General features: G+C 31.2%; 2 protein-coding genes across 3 annotated transcripts in view; one reads left to right on the plus strand and one right to left on the minus strand.

Moving 5' to 3' along the window:
- LOC111037581 overlaps positions 1–14,469 on the plus strand; it is a 32,917-nt gene extending 18,448 nt beyond the window's left edge. For both annotated transcript variants that reach the window (XM_022320239.1, XM_022320238.1), the window contains exons 2-3: positions 7,619–7,853; positions 12,220–14,469. In XM_022320239.1, coding sequence (XP_022175931.1) covers positions 7,619–7,853; positions 12,220–13,058 — 1,074 coding nt within the window. In that variant the 3' untranslated portion in view covers positions 13,059–14,469. The remainder of the gene's footprint in view (positions 1–7,618; positions 7,854–12,219) is intronic.
- On the minus strand, positions 14,199–24,114 carry LOC111037580 (probable protein S-acyltransferase 23). The gene is made up of 8 exons (XM_022320237.1): positions 23,358–24,114; positions 19,120–19,419; positions 18,888–19,033; positions 18,707–18,803; positions 18,481–18,633; positions 17,579–17,754; positions 16,814–16,979; positions 14,199–16,216 (listed from the first exon to the last, which is right to left on the minus strand). The coding sequence occupies exons 1-8, from the start codon at positions 23,811–23,813 to the stop codon at positions 16,022–16,024; spliced, it is 1,689 nt and encodes a 562-aa protein (XP_022175929.1). The 5' UTR covers positions 23,814–24,114; the 3' UTR covers positions 14,199–16,021.
- Positions 24,115–25,383: the final 1,269 nt, after the last annotated feature.

Genomic DNA, 25,383 nt, shown 5'->3' on the forward strand with positions numbered 1-25,383 from the left:
AATGACGTAAAAAAGTAAATAAAAATTGTCTTCGCTAACACGTGCGAATTCTCAATTAGGCGTGTCATGTAATTCGTGTCGTACACACACGTATATATAATAATATTATTATAGAAATATACGACGGGTGCGCGCGATACAATCATCATCGGGGCGATAATAACAATAGGCGCCCGCCGATCTCTCATGAATTATTCAGGCCGCCTCGCTCCACTCACCTAAATACTTACATTTTCGCGCGTACGTCAAAACATCGACGAAAAAAATGAAAATGATTTTAATCGTGCAGAAAATCCGACCGAAATACCCGAGTGCCTGCGTCACGGTGTGCCTGCCTATACTATTAGTGAGGAGAATAATCAAAAAATAATAATAATAATAATAATAATAACATAGCTTCAGAGTATTGACATTATTAATTGACGAATCCAGTATTGTAAGAAATATACTTTTTAAATTGTATTTAAATACAGATGGCACGAATTATACACTCTACACTCTACAGTCTTACAAGATATATACTTTTTAAAAGTATTCAAGTACTAAAATACTCATTTTAAAAAGTATTTAAAATACGTATTAAATACTCAGCAAAAAAGTATTTATAGGTACTTTCAATTTTTTATAAAATATGTGCATTACCCTAACTGAACCGATTTTCATGTTTTAAGTTAATTTTATGCAGTATCGTCTGATGGAAATTCGAAATACTCAACTATATTATGTGTCAACATATTTGATTTTTGGTTGAGTCTTGAGTAAAATAATTCATGTAATAATTCATAGTAAAAAATATATATTATTATATCGTATATCTGTAATTATTATTTTTATTCACAAAACGTGTAAACCAAAAAAAAAAAATTATTTAAGTATTTGATTTGAAATACAGGTACTTACTTTGAGAAAGTATTTAAAATACGTATTTGAGTATCTGCCTAAAAATGCAGTAAAAAGTATTTGAATACTCAAGTCCTTTCTGCCTACCTATATCTATACATTCGTACCTACGACATATTATTTATTATATAGTAACCACGCTTTTTATTATAATCGTACGGTTTAGTACTGCACAACGACACTAATAGCATTAAACGCACGTGCGAAGTATTGTAATTCACAAGTCATAACTGTTTGAAATATTAGGCTCACGTTGTCGCATTCGTTAGCGCATGGGGGCGCCGCTCGAGCGTTTTGAATCGGATGCGAAACGAATCCGGTCGGTCACGGGCGCAGAACTTGACATCGATTATAATATATGAGCGACGTGTTTACATTTTAGTCTTATGTTTTCGTACAACGATAATAGGACCTGTAGCATAAGCCGCCATTATGCGGTCGATGTATATAACAATAATGTTGTACGATGTATGCTCCACACCTGCCCATAGATCGAGAGTGTCAACTGTGTGTATCTAAGTATACCTAAATGTGTAATACAGTAGACGCCACTCATAACTTATAAGACATCAGAGTCTTGCGATGAGCGGTAAGACTCGTTGATACAAGGTTCAGTCGCTTTTAGGCTCAACATCGCTTAGAAAAGTCCGGATGAATCAAAATACTTTAAAAAAAAACCGGTTATAAGACTCACCACTTCGATTTCAATAGACTCAAATTTCGTAAAAAAAATTATAGAAAATAAACTTTTGTTTTGGTTAATATATATAAATGGTTTCTAATCATTGAATCATGCCATGATATTATAATACCAATATCATAGACAAAAACTTGCACACTGATACCTATTAAAATAATATAACAAGGTAACGGTGAAACTACGATTTAGTTCTAAAATTCCTAGGACATTGTTGTTAATATTATTAAAATATTAGTATCAAAACATGTGTTATTTTTTCCCCAGTATTTTTTATGTCCCTATGAAAATCGATTATTTTTGAGATACTAAATATTAGTCGGCCCATCGACGTATGTACAACAAATTGTATTGCATTTCAAACTGATCTCAATTATGTTATTGTGTACCTATGTGTGTATTATATTTATTTGATAACATGTAATATTACCTAATACTTAAAAGTAGCAAAATAAAGTTATAAGTACTTTATTTATTTAATGTTAGTTTTTTCCTTGCTTCACCTATAAGATTCAATTGGTTTATGACTCACTTCTTGCTGATCCCCTTGTGATATATATGTCATACGTATGTATATTTACAATCAATAATTTTAATAACGACGTACAAGTAGTATCGATTTTAATCGATCGCAATTAGTATTCGTTGTTCGAAACCGAGCTACTTATTGTTGTGACTTTTTCTTTTAATTTTATAATCATAAATAGTCGAAAGATAATATTATCACGTCGCTACAGATCACAAAAATATGTTTATATAGGTAGGCATTGTATTATACTCGTACATTTCGTACATACATTACGTTATTGTTCATAGATAGGTCAATTTGATTTGATGACGTTTTAGAAAAAAATTGTTTTTACACTTGTTTTAGACTTAAGTTGAAAGTTATAATGTAATGCATAGATTGCATCTATAATCAATTGGCAGATAAGGACGATTTTTTTTGACAAAAACGCAAACTGCTGTTCAAATCACTGCGTGGACGTTGTTGCCCGAGTGCTATTATAATTAATTATTAATCAAATAAAAATAATTAATATCGTAATTTCATCACAATATACGATAAACGTGTAAACAGCTTAAATGCCGTATTAATTTTTAATGAAAATCTATCATCATGATTCGGGTCACCCACGCGTAAAATTAAATCATTGTTTTGTTTGTATATATAAAAAAAAATATTTAAATATGATAGTGATTCGTTGCCATTTATGGAATTTGAATAATATTATAAAAGGTAGGTAATTGCGTGATTTCCATAAATTATATTTTGCAATTAAGTTAAATATTACTAAATAGGTAATACTAACAAAACAAAAAATAAAACAGATCTGCTAACTAAGATAAACATCTTGCATCATGATTATAGGTTATGTATTGCTTTGATTTCAACCTGCAATTTCAAACAATTGAAATTAAATAAAAACTTTTCTAAATTATTGTGCGAACAACATAATATTTACTTTTAACGACAGTATTTAGGTATAATCATTTTAAGTATATTTCGAAAATCACAATAATCACATTCCATTCACATCTACACTATGTGAATAAAATCATAATGTCGAGTTAGATCGGACACATCGGTGCCTGCCTATTAAATGTGCGACGCGTTTCGAAATATAGTGTGAAAAATATAAATACGACGTATATAGACTACAACTACCGAATCGGTTGCGACGACGATCGTGATTCGTGACCGTACTCGAAACTTTCTACTCTAGTCCTCTCACGGAAGTCGATGGTGTGTTTTTCTTTTTTTTTTTGTAAATAATATTGTTACGTTTTGACACCCGTAGTCCATCAGATTTTTCTCACAACACTCGAACACATAATAATAATACATACAAAATATACATAGGTACAGCGCATATAGTAAATAAGTTAAGTTGTAGAAATTGTTGATGTTATTAAATTGCTGCGTTATTATTTTCTTTCATAATTAATAGGTAACCATAAACTATTCGACTGCATAAATTATGTATACCTTAGTGCTACAGATTATTACGATACTCTTTTTATAGGAAATGTAATAAATGTTCAATGAAATGCTATTATTTACGTACCTAGCAGATGCGTGAACAGAAACCATCCTAAAATTATTATTCAAACATAACAATATTTTGTTGATAAACATATTTGTATACTTGCCTATATATTTTAAAGTTATGTGAATTTTAAAATCAGAACGCTTTTTCCTTTTCATAATTTTGAATTTTAAAAGAGTTATAAGTTATAACGCATAATATAATATTTGTTATGTATATTAAAGCATTGTAACTAATATTATACCTTATAATATCTGTAGCGTTCAGTTTACTTGATGGTGTATACATTATTTTCTAGAAAAAGTTAATATAAAAATATTTAATATATTCCAGAACCAGGTACGTGTATGAGTTTTAAAGTATTCTAATATGATTATTCTAATATATTTTATTACTTGAATTTGTTTAGTTATTTAAATTAGATGACCTAAAATATTTTAGAAAAATATATTCGGCATGGTTGAGTGGGATGAGGCGATAGTGTTAGTGATCGAACCTCGAGGATGGTTCGAAACTCTTACTCGATTTACAATATAGTAGTTTGTTTGATTTTTTATTTACTTTTTACATATACGTTCTTAAAATTAATTTTATAAAAATATTATGATTTCAGATAATGCCTCGTGATTATTTAAAAATGTATCTCGTAACAGTAAAATAAAATGGTTATTTAACACATTTTTTAATAATTTTCGATTTTTTACGATCTACCCAAACAAAATCGAACGATTACATAAATAAAAAATTGTTACCTAATAATTATTAGGTGTCATCAATACTAAAATATCTATTTAATATACACACGTATTATGATATTATCGAGAAGAAGTTTCGTGACACTGCTTGTATCCATCTAAAGATATAATTTAATACCTACCTATTATATGTAGTAATATTTCCTGATACATATTTTAATATAATATTATAAGCTATAGCATCAGTGGCGTTGCTGCACAACATCCATGTAACATGTGCAAGTGTACGAAATGTCCGCGTATTATAATACATCTACCATGGATGAAAACGAGCAAACAGAAATAGCTATGTGTAGTCTTGTTTTTGTCGTGGGTGTAAAAAGTAGTAATGAGTTCTTCTCTATTTGTAAACCGGTGTAGGCTGAACATAATAATATTATATTATTGACTATTACGAAATGTCGCCTTGCGGTTAAAGTATAGAGTATATACTGGACGCCGCATGCTGTGAAAATTATTGTCGGTGACGTAAATTGAACAAATATAATAATATTATACTAAAGGTATGTGAATATTGTGTACACACATAGGTGTTTCTATACTGCCTTCATATTATATAAATATATTTTTGTAGTGGACAGATTGGAGGTAGGTAGATGAAAAGTAAATTTGTCAAAATATTACGAAATTGACGATATTATTATTAATTAGTGTAAGAAAGTGTAATTTATAAAATAAAAACGGATATTCGTGATTTCCCTTAAAAGATAAAAACCAATTAATCATTCTCTTATTATACATGACAATGGCTATGATATTAAATCATTGTATAACTGCCGTTGTTGCGTATAGTAATAATTTGAATTCCAAAACAAGATTGTAAAAACTATTTAATCTTATGTCCGTAAAAAAACCATAATTCTATTATATACAATTAATATAGGTCTCCAATAGTCTCCTATAGATACGTTATATTCCATAAATTATGGAAATACAATCAATACTTATTTAGAAAATAGTGATCCCGACATCTCACTATTGCATTTTTTTTTTTTGATGTATTTAAAATATGAATTTGTTTTGAGAAATTAAATATTTAGTTTGTCACTTTTGAGTGTTTCAATATTTATTTCACAAAAAAAACAAAACTATATTATACAAATTTAACAAATTTAACCATTAATAATTGTAACAATTATTTACATCATATCAGTGCATCTCGTTATAGATGATAGATATAATACATTTTTTTCCTGTTTTTATTATATTATTGGTAAATTTAGTTGCACAATATTTTCATGAGTAATATTTTGAACGTTTTTTGTGTAATAATTATAGGTACCTAATAAGTATTAAGTAATTATCCAAATCTTTGTTAATAATAAAGAATAAATAAATCATTAATAATAAAAAAATGCATTATTTCTAAATTTTTGTTCATAATTACTATATAATATTTTATAATTTAGCTTCAAGTTGTATAGTATTTTTTGTAAATTTTAATAATTGTATATTCATTGATATAAGTTTATCACCGTTAAATTGTGTGTAGAAGTTGTTAAACAATAAAAGAATGTTTTGTACTGACTTATTGCGTTAAAAAATTACTTTTATTCCAGCTTCCTGGATTTTAAGACTAAACGTGTTTTAAGAGTCGAGTTAATCCTTCAAGTACCTATAATATGTTTATAAACATTAATTAATAAGTATAATAACTTGATTTTACTCAGTATTGTTACGTTAGTCAAAAATGCATTTAATTCATATATTTTACATAATATTATCGTTTTGTTAAGTCTGAATAACATTTAACTACTATTTGTGTTACGAATATAATATATTACATTCTAGAATATTAACATAATATTATACTCGTAATGTATTTATTCGTTTAGCTTTTAAAAAATATATTTCCAAACAAACTTTTGAAATAGCTACCTGCAGTACACGTTTATTTGAACGTGGATGAACTACAAGTTTCGTTCTCTTCAGGCTTGACTTATGTGTGTATATATTTTATAAGTGTGCGCGAAATGACACGTAAATCAGCTCCATTGACTATCGAGTCATTCTAGTGTATGGGTATACGTTGAATACACAATGAAACAATACGCATTCTCAGTTTTTAACAACATATATAATACATTTTTTCACTCTGTGTATACAATTTATAGTCGCTTATGTTATTCTGAATAAATCGTAGTACTACACCATACTACATGTCTACATAATACCATAACTTATATCATAAACCAGTCGACTGCAAGATAAGATAGAAAAACTTCTATACGGAAATTTCGTATTTGCGCAGATCCCCGTGTGGATTTGAAGAAATGTTCGCTAGGACTTCTTGAAAAGTTTAGATTCACTTGGTGTATGTTCATAACAATAATAGATTATAATATATTATGTATTATAGGTATAAAGGTTCAAAAAGAATGACAATACCGTAAATAAACGTGGAAATATACGTAGATATATAGTATATGCATTTTCAGAGAGAATAGGTTCTTGGACGGGCAAATACCTTAAAAGGCACTGACCAGAAAAAATGTGCATGTACCTACCCATCAAAGGTGTACACTGTACGCATAATATGTTGTGTGGTTATAATATGGTTTGCTTTGTCTTGTCCGGTCAACTATGACTGATTAAATTATCCACCACCGTACTGTAATAATTACCGTCATCGACAATTTGTGAGCCAAATCTTTATCGTAACCGGATGATTAATAATATTATGTATCAGATCGAGATATTTTGTTAATTTATATAACCAAAACCAAAATATTTCTGTTGATAGAGGAATATATATTCAACTATTGGGTGAACTGTAATTTTAATATTTTATATTATCTCTACTTAGGTATTATCTTTATACACGATTATAATATTACTTACTTTATTAGACTTACTTCAACTATGGTACATAATATGCTTGGATAAAATATAAAAAGTGATAAGTAAAACATAACAAATAATACATGTAGCTATAATGATGTCAAAATAGTCCAGAGTCCGCTGCCCTAATGATAGGCTTATAGTAAGCACGTCATCGTACTTAACAAGCCCTCCGAACTGCAAATCGATAGGTAGACGTGTTTGAAGAAACAAAAATCCGATAAAATAGAATAATTCTATTTTTGTATTGTAAAATTGTAATACTTTTGATATTTATATAATACAGTGCTCAGCGACGACAAGACATCATGCCATTCCTATTTACCGTTTTGTTCGTACGTACTAATTAAATGTACGAATGTTTTTATTTTCAGCTCGCCATTTTGGGAACAGTAGCGTCCAAAATTGACGGAGGATGGGATACGGAGCCGAACACACAGTACCATATACAGACGGACGAGGGGCCCGAAAGGTATTTCAAGTATCAGACCATTAGTGGTCAGTACCGTAAAGAGAGGCGACTACAAGATGGAAGCGTGGTCGGAACGTATGGCTGGGTAGACGCAGACGGGTATTTGAGGCTCAACGACTACGTAGCCGATTCGAAGGGTAAGTCCGTGACACGTTCGGTATTTTTTTTCTCGCGTTCAACTCATAAAAATAAACAACACACCACATTTTGAAATTTACGCAATTCTTTGTAAGCGTATTATAAATAATTATATTTCTCGAATATTCTCGATAAGCGCATGTATGACGATGGATTTACGTAATTGGAATAACACTTTTTTTTTTTAAATCGTGACTAAAGTGTAATAATTTTAAACTAAATTAGTAGAGTGTAATATATTATAATATAGTATACTCTAGACTACTATAATGCATACAATATAATATACTGTATACATTAGTTTTTGTGGTATATTCAAGACTCGAGTGTTGAAAATGTTTTTACAACAGTATTGCATTATAGTGCACGCTGCACGTTTTGTAATCTGTTAAGATCTTTTCGAGTTAGTTCTAACCATAATTTTGGGTCAGTTATCGTTCATACTTCTCCGCTAAACATGCCTCAAATCTAATGTGGTTCTGTTTATCTATAAAAACGTGTAGTTTTCTTAATATTTATATAATTACATTTAAAAAAATATAATCCTCTTAAAATTGTTTTTGAGATCAAAAGTTTATGAAATTAGAGTAATCGACTACCATTATGTAGGTACATGACTTGAGTTAAACTAGTTATTTTTTCATAATGCCCCGTAATTTGTTGGGAATTCGCTTAAGCAGTAGACATTTACTTTCCTCATTCAAACATATCTTCGTTACTTTTGTACACTATTAATTATTTATTTTAAATTCGACACCAGTTTTTTTAAATTTCATTTGGACGCCTGTCAAAAACAAAAACACGTTTTATTGTTAAACAACAATATTGTAATATTATTACAAATTATTTATTTTTAAATTTATTATTATTCGTTACTATACGCGTTAATGGATCAAAATGATATGAAATAAATAAGATCTACATTACTATTAATTGTATTTATAAAGCTAATTTACAATTTAACTATATACAATCAATATATGGTTTATTCAATTATTGCTTAGAATCTAAAATATTTATACTTATTCACTACCCAGATTTCACAGTTAACACTTCCTAGTTCCGATCCAAAAACTCCAAAACTATATTTGGCTTATTGTTACGGCGATAAACAAATTATTATTCTTATTGCTGTTCATTAAATCGCATACTGCAATAGTTACACACACCACGACAATGTAATAAAATTACTAAAAGTGCAATTCTATTTAAATTGGCTTGAATGCTAATGAGTAGATGGAATGTGCTCTGAATATGTGCTCTATTACATACAAAAACTAATTAAATAATTTTCCAATTAAAATAATATAAGTAGGCTGTAGGAGGCATACTTATCATGATCCGTCAGTCACAATTATTTAAATTTATAAGCCTTATAAGTTGTTAACCTCAATGTTCTAAATAGATTATTTTTATTTTTTATAATACACGAGTTATTACATTTTCACAACAATATGTTGTAATTTCATAGTAAAAGTTATTCAAGTGCGCACACATCATACACATTTTATGTAAATTTACAAAGAAATATTTATGAACACTGAACACTGTAGTAACAATATTAGATTCTTAACACTATACATCCTGCAAGAAACCTAAATATTTATTGGATTGATTTATCAAATTAATTGTCTAACCTTTTTAGTATTTTTAAATTTTTAATCGTTAATTTATTTAATTATTTTCGGTGAATGTATATATTTCATGTGTAATACATATTATCCAACTAAATAGTATCTTCGATAAAGGCTTCATGTTAAAATATAATAGTAACAAAATTCAATTAAAAATAACCATGCTTTATGCACTAACTACGCATACTTACAATTTTGATTATAATATTATTATATGTTTAGCAACGAACGATTCATTTATCCATTAAAATATATTATACTTAAATCAACATTCGTTTTTATTTATACGAGTACATAAAGTATTTTAAAATAAAACTAGTATAATTTTCAAATAAATATCTTTAAATTTAATACAGCATTTAGGTATAGCTACACTGTTTTTATATGAATCTAAAAAGTATTATTTATTTTGTTTTACTTTTTACTATAATTTAACATTTTACCGATGTGATAATAATAGGTATTAGGATCAAGATTTACATCAGTTGACATGTAAATGAGAACACTATAAATACAAGGTATTTCGATGGTACTTATACACATCATAGTCATAAATTAATATACGAAATATACACAAAAAATAAATTAAACAAAATAGGTACAGCTTTTTAATACGTATTTCAGTTATAATGGAAAAAATTATAATACTTATTTCTATGTTATAATAATCTGTGGGAAATTGATTTTCGTACCTAGCTATTAAAAACCAGATAAATTGGACATGAAAAGTCACAAATTTTTATAATGTTTCGTATAAAAATCGAAATATTTTTAATATCACTCGAGATTAAAATACCTATAAATAAATTTAAATTTAAATCATCAAATTACTATAACTTACAGGTTAACCAATACTTGATGGATCTAAACCAATGTTGACAAACTAAATTTTAGACGTATATACTTATATTATAATTATAGGTATCTAGTAACAGATACATACTAAATTTAATTTAATTTAATTTAAAAATAGATGTTTTAGAAACTGCACCACAGATAGACGTTTACCAATAACAATGAAAAACGTATTTTTTTTTTATAAACATAAGCTAAATTGGGAAACTCGATTTTAAACCAAATAATTATGAGTACAATATTTATTATTAAACGTTGTACGAATTAAACTTGCTTTTGACGGTGAAAAAATACTACAGCGTACCTAATTATCATTTTCGATTTTATACACATCGTTAAGTGAAAATTAAATTAAAGCCTCAGGCTTTAAAAACTGTTTCAAGTCCCTTTGTTATAATCTGCTACCTTATAGTATAATGTAAAAATAATGTTGTTTTTTAAATCTAACGCTTATATATATAAATGTTTAATCGGTAAAAATATCACGAGTTAATATATTATGGCCACTTTATATGGTAGGTACTTACTAAAAATGGAAGACGTAATTTCAGTATTATACGCTATATTATGTTACGTGTGGGATGGGCGGAAACGAAAAAACTTGTCCAACATAACTATAATATATTTACCTATTTTTTGACGATTTTTATAACACCGCAGCAGTATTACGCTTTTATGTTGTATTACCTATTTATAACTTATATATATTTTTGTCATTAATCTTATATATTATTTTATACTAAAAATAACTATTAAAAATTTTTTATTCAAAAACTATATTCAAATATTTGCCTTTTAAGTGGAAATGTATTTAGCTATACGAGACACACACATATATATATATTATGTACACGAAGTACTTTATAATGGCATAAATCAAACAAGCCTTCGGAATTTTTTTTTTTTTGGGGGGGGGGTCTCAAGTGTTCCTACTTTCCTTACACACAAGTATTCACGATTTAACGGATAACTTTTTTCTATAAATCTAAAAATATTTTGCAACGAAATAAATGATCGCCGTAAATCATATCAACGAGTACAACCATTAATAATATGTATAGGTATCTAGATAACAACTGTTATCTAACATAATAAACAAATTTTAAGCAAATTGTCATCAACCATCATTGTAATATATTTGTGATAAAACAATATTATATGCTATAATACGGTATGGTCTAATAAAAAAAAAAATATATTTTTGTGGACTTCCAGCCCCCGCGGGTGTGCCACTGGTATTTTATAAATTCAAATCGGCATCACAAGGAGATCTGAGAAAAACAAAATCGACATTCAAATTGACAATATCGTTACGTTTCAATTGTATTACATTAGAACAATTTAAAGTCCTTTAAACACCGACACAAATATGACTTTATTAAATTACTATAATTCATTTAAATTATTTTATCCGACTGAACAAGAAATCACACCAAAACAATATCAGGGATGCAGGGGGGAGCGTAAATCTTTTCCATAGCATCACCAGTGGTTCACCACTGACTACATAATTATAATGACAACGATATACAACATATACTAGCCACTCCTGTAGGAATGTACATTTAATACATTTGCAACCTTGTAAAAATTGGCTTTGTATAAGTCTGATTAACATATTTTGTCTCAAGCTGCATTATTCACTTAACTTTCTGATACTATTCAGTTATAAGTATATTTTTCGCACTTCAGCCATTATCGTGGAATCAGCAATATCGATATTATTATTACTACTTATACACGTATTATATATAATATTTTTCTTAATTGTCTAGTAACTCAAATAAAAATTAATTGAAAATAATTTTGCAATTAATATTTTTGAATTTGAATTCAATTAGTAAGTAGAATAACCATTACCTAATCTGTGTCGCAGGTTACAGAATAGTGAAGAACAAGAAGCTGTTCGTCGGCACCCAGACACCCGTCAGTCAAGCCGTGTCGGCCGCCAAGTACGTGCCACCGATAGCTGGTACAGCCGTATCGGTGTCGCCGTACCGGTCAGCCACGGCCACGATCGTCACCAGGCCGCCGGCCGTCGTAGCGATCACCCAAGCACCGCCCAGGGAATCGTCGTGGCGCGGTTCACCATTCGTGTACCCGTCCGACACCCAATCTTCGCCGTTGCGGTTCCCAGCGGCCGGGTCACCATCGCGTTCAGTGGCGTCTCAGTTCCGACGGCCGCAGCCGACCAGCACAGCGTCGCCCGTAGCCGACTACTATTCCGTGCGGCCAGTGGACATCAACTCGATCGCGGCCACATCTGACGGCGGAGACGGCGACGTCGACGCGCAACGACCGTACAGACGACGTTCGTCGTCGTCCACCGCGGCCACGGCCACGGCGTCCACGGCCGCGGAACAGCAGCCGCTGTACGAACAACCGTTACGGCCGCACACGTTCCGGCCCGCGTACCGCAAGGTGGTGGACATGTCGGCCAGGACGACGCCGGGACCGATGGCAGAACAGGAGCAGTACGACGGCGTGTCGTTCGTCCGGAACGGTTTCAAGTACTATCTGCCCCGGCACTATCACGAGGAACAGTCGGACGACTCGGGTGACACGCGCGCCGGCAGCTTCGGTTACGTGGACCCGTTCGGCATCAGGCGGGTGGTTTACTACAACACAGCGCCCGGCACTGGGTTTGTGCACCGCAAGAACAACCGTTACGTGGGTCTCGACGCCGAGCCCTACGACCCACGTCCATCGAAGTGATCGGGCCACGGGCCCACGCCGACGACGGGTCCTGTAACATGAACTGTTGGTCGTCGTCGTCGTCTTCGGATTGGCCCACGTAACACGCGTGTACATTATATTATACAGCAGAACCATAACAAACCATAACCCCGAGCAGCCGGTCGCAGGGGGATGCGCGCGCATATGGTAATAATAATGATAATATCGTAGCCATGATATTATATTATCTATCTTTGCGTCACGTAATAATATTATTATTATGTCGTGGATGATGACGGTTGTATTATTATTATTATTATTATTATTACGCACACGAGCCATAACACAAATTTAAAGAATCATCATCCCCTCCTCCTCCGGTGCAGCCACAGCGGCGATGCTCGATAGGTACCGATATAGGTAGGTAGTTGTAATGATTAGTGTTAAATTTTTATATTTTTTTTCTGCGATTCTCTCGCCCCTCTTACTACAATTTTCTTTTGTCGCCTATATATAATATTAATGATAACTACTACTATAATAGACGTCGCACGCAGGGCGTTATAATACTAAGTAGAAAAACTCGCAATTTATTAGAATATTATTATAAACTACACACTCGGAGACAATCGGTGGGCGTGCGTTACGACTGGAGACTTGATGCGAACCGCACAATAAAATACGCAATAGGTAATAATATATTATGTGTAATTATTTTCAAGACATCGCCATTAGTGTCGCCGTTCAACGGTGACGATAACCGGTATAGGCTGAGTGTAGACTATATTACTATATTGACACTGCTATAATCTTAGTGAATAATAATTAATTTTTAGCTCTATGGGTACGCAGCGCCCAGTGGTGTATTGATAATAAGGTGTTTAGATGAAACAGCTAATTGATCGCCGATATACCGTGTGTCCACAAAAACAGAGTATACCGAAAAATTTAAGTTGTCCCGCATGCTCAAGATTTAAAAATTGTTCTTCATAGAAATTGTATGATCCAATAGTTGTTTAGTCTCATGTCCTGCAAATAGAATTCAAAAATACGTAGGTATAGAGGGTACTGAGGAGAAGTAACTGAGTTATAGCAGAGTTTACCTCGGTTTTGTGGACAAACGGTACTTTAATATTTTGTCAGTTACTGCGCAGACAGCCAAGAATCGTTCTACGGACATTTTATAGAGTTTAAAAAAAATTGGAACAATATTCTTATTTTTTTTTTAAATGTATATCAATAAATGTATTGATTAGAACATATTCGTATTGTGTACCACCTGAATGATTTTCAAGCACACCACTGGAACGTTGCAGTACCTTTTAATGCATTATAAATGTATATGTTTTCATCAACCTAAATGCACGTTAATAATGCGGGTTATTAATTTAAGTCTCTTTTTATAACTATGCCTCAATCTCGATAATGTGTGTACAGCTAGTCAAAATGAGTATAACTTTAATTTTATTTATTAATTTAACGATCGATATGTATTTTAATATCCGTTTACCGAGGCTACATTTGTATACAACTATAATAGATCAGCGTCGCCTGGTCAGAATTATCACGCAGGTATATTATCATAATATTATTTGGTACCCCTGAATACTATTATCCATCCGAGCTAATGTACTTATTTTTTTTCCTCTTTAATGATACATTGCCAAAACCATTCTCGTCCAGTCTGAGTGGACTTGAAACAATAGAATCACCAATGTTGAAACCCGTGAATGTAATAGGTACGAATCTCACAGATTGCACAACTGCGGGTGATTATTTTAGCCATTGTGTACCACAGCCAATAAATCTATACTCCATTGTCTACAATCGGCAAGTGTTTGCCATAGTAAATTACAATTATTATTTTATAGTATTATTTTAGAAATTCTTGTAAAAATGTGCCACGCAAGCGTGCTCAATGTTGAGCAAATATTAATTTATTTTATATGTTTAAATAAATAATTATTAAATTATACTAATATGTTACTAATATACGTACAAATCAGCGTTTGTGATTTTTTTTTTATATATACTATGTAGAAATCATAAAAATAATTAATTATAATAATAATAAAACAAAATGAATAATAATAGTAATAAACAAATATATTTATATATAATATAATATATATTTAATATTTATAGATAAAAAAATATAAATACAAATCGCACAAGAAGTGAGTTTTGTTTTGCAAAAATGTTTTTCTCTTTCTTTCTTTTCCTATTGTACATGAACGTAAATGCTGGGAAAAAATACGCGAGTCTATACATACAGCGAACGCACGTCTTATTGTATGCAAATGGCTATATATTTTATTGTGCACAACAGCTGTTACCCAGTAGAAAGTAAGCAAAGAGTCTATTACAGTGTTTGAATGACCAAACAGGCTGTCTCCTATTTTTGGTTTGAAAAAGTAAAACAGGTATAGGCTTAGCCCAAACTCATCATCATCATCGTCATAATCGCCGCATCCTTTCATCGGTATTCTAGAAGTTTTTTTCAGTACTTCACAATATTATGTTAATTTGATGATATTACGCTCGATTGAGATGCATAACACGCGCGCTAAATAGTATTATTATTTATGCGAAATCTGTGTGAAAAATACTCACGTTAAGTGATCTGACGTAGCAAAATAAATATTTGAATAACAATAATAACATACTATTATGCCTAGGTAGTCTTTATTTTGAATAAACTGAAGTCTGAAGTAAAAATATCTGCATAATAATATACTCTCGTTTAAATATTACCTTATATAGTATTATTGAAATATTACGATTAAAGATGGTTATTTCATAAAAAAAATAAACGTGCAGAAAATTAAGAGACAGAATAATATTTTGAAAATGATCCGGTCTTATTAATATTATTACGAAGACACACTTTCATTCGTTCCTTCGTAATTACACAGGGATCGGTAATCACTTAGTGATGGCAGTTTACGTAGGTAAATTGTATAGGTACCTACATTTTTTCATTTGTATATTTCGTTACCCCCTCAATCGTAACTGCAATTATATATATCGCCCTCGTAGTTATTCCTGTTTTGCGTGCACCCGAAGAACTCCAGAACGTTGATTACGATGCCTCTGGAGAATGGGTTGTAGTATTTGCCTCTGCTGTTTTTTAGGTACGTGTACTTTTTATGGTTGATCATCTCGTTTCTGGTCAAATTCATCAATGCGTTGATACACTGAGCAGAACAAAAAAAAAATAATAATATACAAACATGTACTTAAAACGCTGTTATAATTATCACACTTTATCCATACATAAAATATTAAAATGATACAGGTAAGTGCACGCAATTCATGTGAATATATTATTATTGATTGTATACTGATGTGTATTGTGTCCCTGGCAATACACCTTATGTTTTACACATTTTTGAAACATGACTTTGGAAACTATTACTTTATTAAAGATTCAATAACTTAAAGCTCAAAAATCAAATCGATATGTTAACCTCTATATGTTCATCTCAAAATATAATATTTTACCGTATATTAAAGTGCATAGGTAATTACTAATGACTAATATATTTAGCGAATTCATATAAATATCTTAGCGGTTGGATTATACATTATTTTATAGATTTTATTTTATATTATACATTGATTATTAAAAAATAGAACTTTTGAGGTAAATTTTAAAGTTTAGATAGAATTCTAGTGGATAAGTGCTGCAGTACCTACATAGAATTATGAGTACACTGAGTCAGTGAGACACCCGGACCCTGTATATAGTATCCCCTACGTATCCTATATGTGGTTATTATAAATGTACTTACGATCGTCGCAGTCAACGCCCAGCTCAGAACACCAAAAGCGAACGCTTGCAAAAGTGCCAAGACGTAAAAAACGTTAAACCCGTCTACGTTGATCGTGCAGCACACCAAGTAAATCACGTACGAACAGTTCATTGCTAGGCTGATGACAAACCAGAAGAACCATGACCTATGAACAAGTCCAAACAAGCGTATATAATATGTAACCTGTTGATTTAATTTGCAGTAAAGGGATTTAATGTACTTATTGATACAAAATACTCACAAATATAAATATACAAAATAATGAAACCTTACTAGAGGAATTAGATTTTAAATATTGTAAAAAAAAAGTTTTTTACCAACTATAGATTATTGTAATATTATATTTCTACAAGAAATATTCTATGTACCCTATATCAGTGGTTACCAAATGGCGGCTCACAAACTAGAAAAAAAGCAAAAACTTTTAGTATTATACGTTCTAGTGTACCTAATTTATATTTTTGGTTCATTGGTTTTTATTGACATTTGAAATTTTGATGACCCGTGAACAATTCTAGATGCCTTATGTGGCACTTCAAAATTATTAATTAGTGACCTCTACCTTTTATAATATCTATCACTGTATCATCTTAGTTATAGAGATCAATCATGGGCAAGGTATCCTAAACGGGGTTGCCCGGTTGGGCAACATTTCTAAAACAATTTATACACATAGGGTTTAAGGAGTCTCACAACAAACTAACTTGGATATTTAAAGAATTAAATACTCTGGTCAAACTTTACCTGTTGCTGAGTCCGATGCAATTGATAACAAATTGACAATGATGGTCAAAATGTTGGACGCATCTGTTACACAATCTGCAATGTTTAGCTCTCAAAGGTCTAACGCAACGACACGTATGACAAAGTCTTGACAGAATATCTCTTTTGGTACCCATATCACACGGATAAAACGGTAACTAAATAAATTTGAGAAAGCGTTTGTAAAATTATAAAAAATTGACTTCAAATGGTATAATATATTTTTGAATTAATTAAAACATTATTAATAATGATAAAAAATATATTTTATTATTATTAATTACATATTATTATACTTAAATGCGGGTATTATATAATTTTCAAGTTGGTTTTAATTAAGTGTATTACATTACTCTGATTAAGTCATCAATCATAATAGTATAATTATGTTAAGATTTCACGAACATTTGTCACGTCATGTATTGTTTCCAAATTTGTATAGGTAGGAACAGCTTTAATTAATAAATGTTATACGTAATACATTAAGAATCATTAGGAATTTACATGGTAGTATACGTCAACTATATTTCTATTTATGAATTCTACATACGATTATATAAAATGAATAATTACAGTGGAGTACCCAAGGGAGGAGGACGAACGGAGCTTCAACTCACTCCATTGGTCATGTTCTGGTAAAAATCTTATATAATATAAGGCAAAGTACAAACCATGATATTTCTGAAAGCAGTTTTGAACAAATATTTTGAGTATTATTAATTATTTATCGAGGTTACGGGATATAGTTATAACTTATAGTTTAAGGTAATGGATATTGTCAAATTCTGATTAATTTTGCTTAGCCCCTTCCTATCATTGAAACTTGCTAGGTACGCCACTAGATAATAATATAATTACACATGTTATTTGATAAATAAAATTACTTGTCTAATGGTTTGAATGTAACTCCCTGAGTCGATTGGTAAGAATCCAGGATCTGAATGTTTCGTAGTAATCCAACATATCCACATGAAAATATTCCAGGCTAGATAAGTGTAGTGGCAACCTCTCGTTAAGTTCCACGTAGCAGGTACTACCTATAATATAGTCACATAAGACTATTAAAAAACGGGACATACATTTTACGGGTAGTTGAAAACACTGTCTCACTCTATATATGTAAAGAGGATACCACCAAATCAAGAAGGAACATAGAAATAGCAGCAAAGGCCCTTTTGAATAGGCTGAACTTCCAAAAATTGCATTTCTATAACAATATTGGTTAGGTATTTACAATGCATATTGCAAAATATCACATTGCATATTTTATAGTGCAATGTAGTAATCTTACAACGCTTTGTGGAGAGGCACCATCCATTTCTTTCTCTTCTTGATCTCTCTGTTCAGCAGCCCAGCGATGTCCTCGTACCTGTGGTTCACGGCCAGGCCCAACGGCGTTTTGCCATTTTTGTCCCTGGGTTGTAACGATATTTGACTCTGTAACGGATAACAGGAGAATATCCATATAAATTATCGACAGTCAATCAACGATGTTTTTTTAGTTGATCAATTTTTTTTCGCACATTCTGACAAAGTATTTCAACACATTTCGCACTTCCGGAAAGGGCCGCCAAGTGCAACGGCGTGGACCCAAAATTGTCAGCTTTCGTCAGGTCAGCTCCAGAGTACAACAGCAACCTTATCAATTCTGGGTGACCTTTGTAGGAGGCCCAGTGTAATGCTGTGTCACCATTTATGTCGGTTAGATGGTGCAGAGCACCCATGCCCAACAAAAAACTCGCCGTGGACGTTTTCCCAAACATGCTAGCGGTCATCAAGGGTGTGAGGCCTTTGAAGTCCGATACGTTTGGGTTCACTCCGGCCTTCAAAACATAATAATACCAGAGGTACATATAAACATATACGACGACGTAATTATGCAGGTGCTATTATAAAGAGTCAATTCTTTTTTGCCCATGGCGTTCCATCACGCCCATCACGGTAGTAGTTAACAATCAATTACTTAAGCGTAGGTACTTAATCAAATAAAATGTAATTTAAATGTAATGTAGTAGACGATAATACATTAATTCTAGGTTTTATATAGAACCTAATATAAAAACTGTATGTATAAGTTATTAAACCAAACGATATTTAACTAATATTCCAGCCAAATAAATATTTTAATGACAATTGTATATTATAAATTATTGCACCTACCAGTAACCTATTATATTATAATATATTAAATGGTTATATTTTTAATAATTACAGTAATACAATATTTAATTGAGTAAGCATGAATTTATTAGTCTACTAATTAATTATACCAGTGTACTTTCCAACTTCTGTGTATTTTAATTTTCCGAGAATACATGAAACAAGTATAAAATTAAATAATATCTACAAATGTTCATTAATTATTTTTTCTTATTTACTTATGAAATGTTTAGGTAAACATAGATTTTTTTCATTAAAAATGTTTGACATAACATAATATATTTTAATTTTAAATATCAACTATAAATATTACGGGTACCTTATATTATATACTATAATGTGATAATTTTTTTTTTCACTCACGAAACATACATTAAAAAAAACACATTTAAACATTCTAATATAATATATAATAATATTTTATATTTCATTAATCATTTAATATAATTGAATCGTGAGTCGTGATTTTTAAAACTTTTAATTAGTATTATGATAAATTACATATGTAAAAATATTGTTTAAATAATAATCGTATTATATATTATATTATAGTATTGTGTACTATATGGGTTTGGTCTAAATTCTTATCTGTCATCTTAGTGGCCTTTCAAGGTTATCGAAATATCAACGATTTACATTTGAGATGTTATGAATGTTATGTTTTATTTTTGTATACCTACATGCAATTTTATTTTATGGGTCATGGTTTTTGTATCATCGAATAATAAATTATTCACGAAACTACTAACGTGGATTATTATTATACTACAACTATTATTAAATATTACGCGGGTTACGTAAAGTTAAAGGTATCTCTTAATTTGTATATTGTTATTATAATTATATAGAAAATGATTGTCATTGACAGGTTAGACTGTCTGTGTATTTTCAGCAGTTTTATAAATATTAAGGTACCCGACATTCAACGTTCAAAACGAGTAAATAAGTTTCCATATTATGTGATGGTGAAACGGTCGACTTCATAAGTTATAACTTGGCAATACTTAGGTATTATAATAAGAAAATATTATTACGAACAATCTATTATTTACAGGAATCATACATTATAGTTTATTATACATTAATTCTGGGATGTCACTACGTACAAGGTTCTCAAAGTAGTACCTAGATATAACGAGTTCGAAACTATTATAGCAATGTTTTAACTATAAAACAAAAATATAAATTCGTTGTGTACAACAATTATTGGTTCATAAAGATTTAGGTAGGTAAGCCAAAGGAGTTCACAGGTAATTTTAATGGTGGTGGTGAGATTATAAGTGTTAATACATTTAAATCAACTGTGGTGTTAGTACCAAAGACACAAAATATGAACTTTATGATGCAATTGGGAGGGGGATATAATCACTAACATCTACCCTTGGAGACAGGTAATTAAGAGTTTTAAAAATCAAATCAAGTCAATAAATTTGTTTATTCTGTGGACATATAATGAAGGTAATTCACCGAATTATTGACTTGTATTTTATAAGATAGATTTATAAGATAAATTCTTTACACATCGTACGAACGATCGGACTTTAATAATGCCTACTTAGATAGGTAATGCTATTGTTCTGTATATTAAAATAAAATACAACAGAAATGTTTAAAAGATAAAAGTAATTAAATATAGGTACATATTTGAAACTTCTCAATTATTTACTTTTATGAGCTATTATGAAGTTCATACCAAAAACGTAATAAAAGTGTTCCCAATTTACTTTAAAAAACACTTGCGAGCGTATACTTAGTCAAATAATTTCACACGGTCTCAAACTCAATTAAAAAAAAAAAAACGATTTCACCGTATAAGAGAGCATTTTCTGAGTTTTGTATGGCCATAGTTATTTGTAGCTATATTACTAAATTAGATCACCATTTTATATTGCACATATTTTCCTCGCTGCACAATGTGTATGTTAGTCGGCGCTCAGCAGCAGTACTGTGTATCATTATTAAAAAACAAATAACTAAATAGGAATCTATTCTCGAAACCTTCAGCTTAAAGTACAAATTCGTGCATGACGATAATATTATAATTTATAATACAAATAATATGATACTATAATAATTCTTTTAAATCTATCCGTACGTTTATTTACGCATATCATGTGTTGCTCTAAGTGGCAGATTTTGTCACATTGATAATTTTCAAACAACCGAAGAGTAGGTATACGAAAAAAATTAACCGATTCTTTCGTCTCGCAATTCAGGGTAAACTTATTTTAAAAAGTATATAGGTATCTCGTATGCCTTGGTTTTTAGAAAACTGATGCAATAGCTAATAATAAATAAAAAAATGTATAATAGTCTACATTATTATTATTATTATTAATTATTGTAATTAAATGTACTGCAGGTAAAATTAAAAATGAAGTGATTATTTTTTTTTTGTTTAATCAAGCAATATGTAATTAAAATTATTTTTAAATAAAAATTGCCTAATCATAATGCACTGAGCAAAAAAAAATACATTTCAGTGGAATATATTTTTATTTTGTAAAAGATGGTCAGTTATTACTTTATTATCTATACCATTTTAAAATATTTGTGTAGCGAATGATCTACCGTTTGATTGTAAGTGTATTTGGTGATCTATCAAATTTTATAAATGTTTCTTAACAGTTGCCTTCACATTTATTTTTTAGTATGCCTCTGATGGTACCATTTCAAAACTCTTAAATCGAATTCTTATCTAATCACAGCTGAGTCGTAGAGGTCAGTAAATAATAACAAATATATACTCATTCAATTTTTAATTGATATGCAAAAAGGTGTTTTGCATGATCAAATATTATAATGGTAATTGTATTTTATTTTTATTTTATGGTAAGGTTTCTTTGTATAATCCTTCATAATTAATAAAAATATAAATTATAATAATTAATAATACATTGGATGTATTCAAATTCTCTGACACATCCACTTATAATAAATCAGTATAAGATCTACTCCCCGCTGTAGATCACAGCTGCTACAGGAATGCTAAAATAGTTTCACAAGCACTGTGTGTGACCCAGCCACCCAGGCCTCGGTAATTATTACAATTAAGACTAGTAACTTTTTAGTTTTTTTTTCAACCGATAATAATAATTTCCTCCTGATTAACATATTGCCTAAACTGCCCATGACAATATCAGAGTTGAATACTATTATGTAGGTACAATATCGTTTGACGTTCAGTATAATAATTTGTTTGGCGTAGTTGACTTAACTCGGCCGAATCGAGTCGAATTTTTTCCGTTAACTTGCCCACACCGATTTACGATGGATGGACGGGCGGGAAAGTGGGTGCACAACAATATAACGTTGTATCGACACCAGTGGCAGAGCAATTTTTTTGAGTCTTTAAAGCAAATTGTACATTTTCAATATTTTTACCGCCAACCATCCCCTTTATTACACGAAAATGATAATATATTACGCATTAGATTGTATTAATTATGACAGTTATTGCGTTGAGGTGTTACAAAGTTACAATCATACCGCCCACCTATATTAGACATGAAGCAATTGCTTCAAATAGCCCTACATCCCGACGCCACTGATCGACACCCGCGTCTGTGACTGACCCACCCATATTATGTGCGCACAATACCTGCAACAGCACTTGGACGGCGGCCGTGTGACCTTTGCGGCATGCCCAGTGCACCGGCTTGGAACCTTGGATCCCGTAACACGACATGTCCACGGTCACGCCCCTGGCCACCAGGTACCTGAGCACCTCGGCGTTGCCGTAGAGCGCGGCCCAATGGGCAGGCGTGTAGCCCCATTCGTCCCGGAAACTGAGCGCCTCGCCACCACACTTGTCCACGGCGAACTCGAACCCGTCGTAGTCGCCGGTCTTGATGGCCTCCAGCAGAGGCTTGTACCGTTGGTCCTCGGAGCTGTGCACGTCCAGCGAATCGGCCGAACACCCGTCGTGCATGCCGTCGTCGTTGTTGTTGTTGTTGTTGTTGACGTTTATGTCGTCGACGTTGTTGTTGTTGTTGTTGTTGTTGTTGTTACCGTTGCCGTTGCCACCGGCACTGCCACTGCAGCCACTGCTCACCATGTTACGTAGCGCAGTGTTATTGATTTTTTTCCAGCGTATCGCGTCGCCCGCGGAAATAATATTATAATATCGTGTAGTTATATTTTGTGTAAAAGTAGGTAGGTACCAGATATAAATATACTACAACTGTCCGGCGATTTTTAGGTAATGGTGCGAAAATATTATTTTTAAAAAAAACGAAAATCCCGTACGGTTCACTTGCGATTGGCCCGATGACGAAATAATAATAATAGTGTTTTAAAAAATAAGTTTTGAGCGACTCGCAAACGAATGTGTTGCCCGCGGGTCGTAGTAGGGTGGTGTGCCGAGGAGCGTGCGCGGATCGATTGTATAGTATCCGGCCGCCGCCGCCTTCGCCTCAGTTTGACCACTTTGCTACTCTTCGACACGATAATAATAATAATAATAATAATATATATATCACGATTCACGAGTTATTCCACCGCGGTGCAATGAAAACAACTTTAAAAAGTTCAAAAGAAAAAAACTTTACCAATAAGAATATACAGATGAACCCGTGTTTGTGCGGATCTGACAGGCTGAAGGATCACATAAGCTGTGGTGGGTTTACTCAATATTTTAGGGTAATAATATTTTATAACCACTGATCTTTGATATTTTATACGATGTCCCTCCAGCTCTTGGAGGAAGGTTTGTAAATATTTTAGTTTACAATAATATGCGTTTTGTTTACGTAGTTCAGATTATAATATGCACAAGGCGATAGTGCAGGCAACTCGTACACTCAAGTGGTAGTTATATTAACGTTTTAATGTATCAGGAGACCTCTGTTACTAATAAATTATAAGTAATGACTGATTAATAATATAATTATATTAGTATTGTGGTAATATTTCTTAGTGATTAATTTGTGACAATTTATGAGCTTCTATATTATTATACTCGTTGGTTCATGTTACCCGCTTTACACATTTAATTTCACTTTTTTTAATAATATTAACAATTTTTTCAATATTAATTTGCTTAATGTGAATACCAATTGAATAGATTTAGAGACTTAAATTTATCATAGAAAAGATTATTCTGAAAGCTGAAACATGATGTAAATTTTAAAATTATATTGTATAGTATTAAAATTATTAATTATATTATTAGGTAAAATTGAAAAAAGTGCCAGTGAAAACTATGTTTCCATAAATATATGTAAGTAATAAATAACATTGAAAAAACATAAGAAACAAATTGTGGATTTTTATTAAGTATCTCCTAATGAACACAAAAGTATTTAGTTGGTACTTGCTATTTGGTAATTACTTGTATAGTTATTTCTAATTTGATTACCATAGTTCACTATTTTACACAAGAGCTCAGGGGCGTGCCGAGGTGGTGGTTTTGGGGGTTATAGTGTCTCATAATCGTTTTTAGATTAGATAAAGAATAGGTATATATTATTCTTAATAATATCCGTCATTCCGACGCAGGTACATTAAAAATTCTGAAGCTTTTGATGCATTGGATTTGGCGTTTAAATGGTTTGAGAGGCAAAAAGAATCGAACACCAGTAATTATTTTATTTCAGTTAAATATATAATAAAATTATTTGTTTATG

Source organism: Myzus persicae, unplaced genomic scaffold (assembly GCF_001856785.1).
Source record: "Myzus persicae strain clone G006 unplaced genomic scaffold, MPER_G0061.0, whole genome shotgun sequence".
In the NCBI taxonomy this organism is placed as follows: Eukaryota; Metazoa; Arthropoda; class Insecta; order Hemiptera; family Aphididae; genus Myzus; species Myzus persicae.

Coding starts and splice junctions, on each gene's coding strand:
- LOC111037580 (XM_022320237.1), bottom strand. CDS start 23,813: ATGGTGAGCAGTGGCTGCAGTGGCAGTGCCGGTGGCAACGGCAACGGT. Junction 17,755..18,480: donor ACATTCAAACCATTAGACAA/GTAATTTTATTT, acceptor AAATTTATTTAG/TTACCGTTTTATCCGTGTGA. Junction 16,217..16,813: donor GGGCGTTGACTGCGACGATC/GTAAGTACATTT, acceptor TGTTCTGCTCAG/TGTATCAACGCATTGATGAA.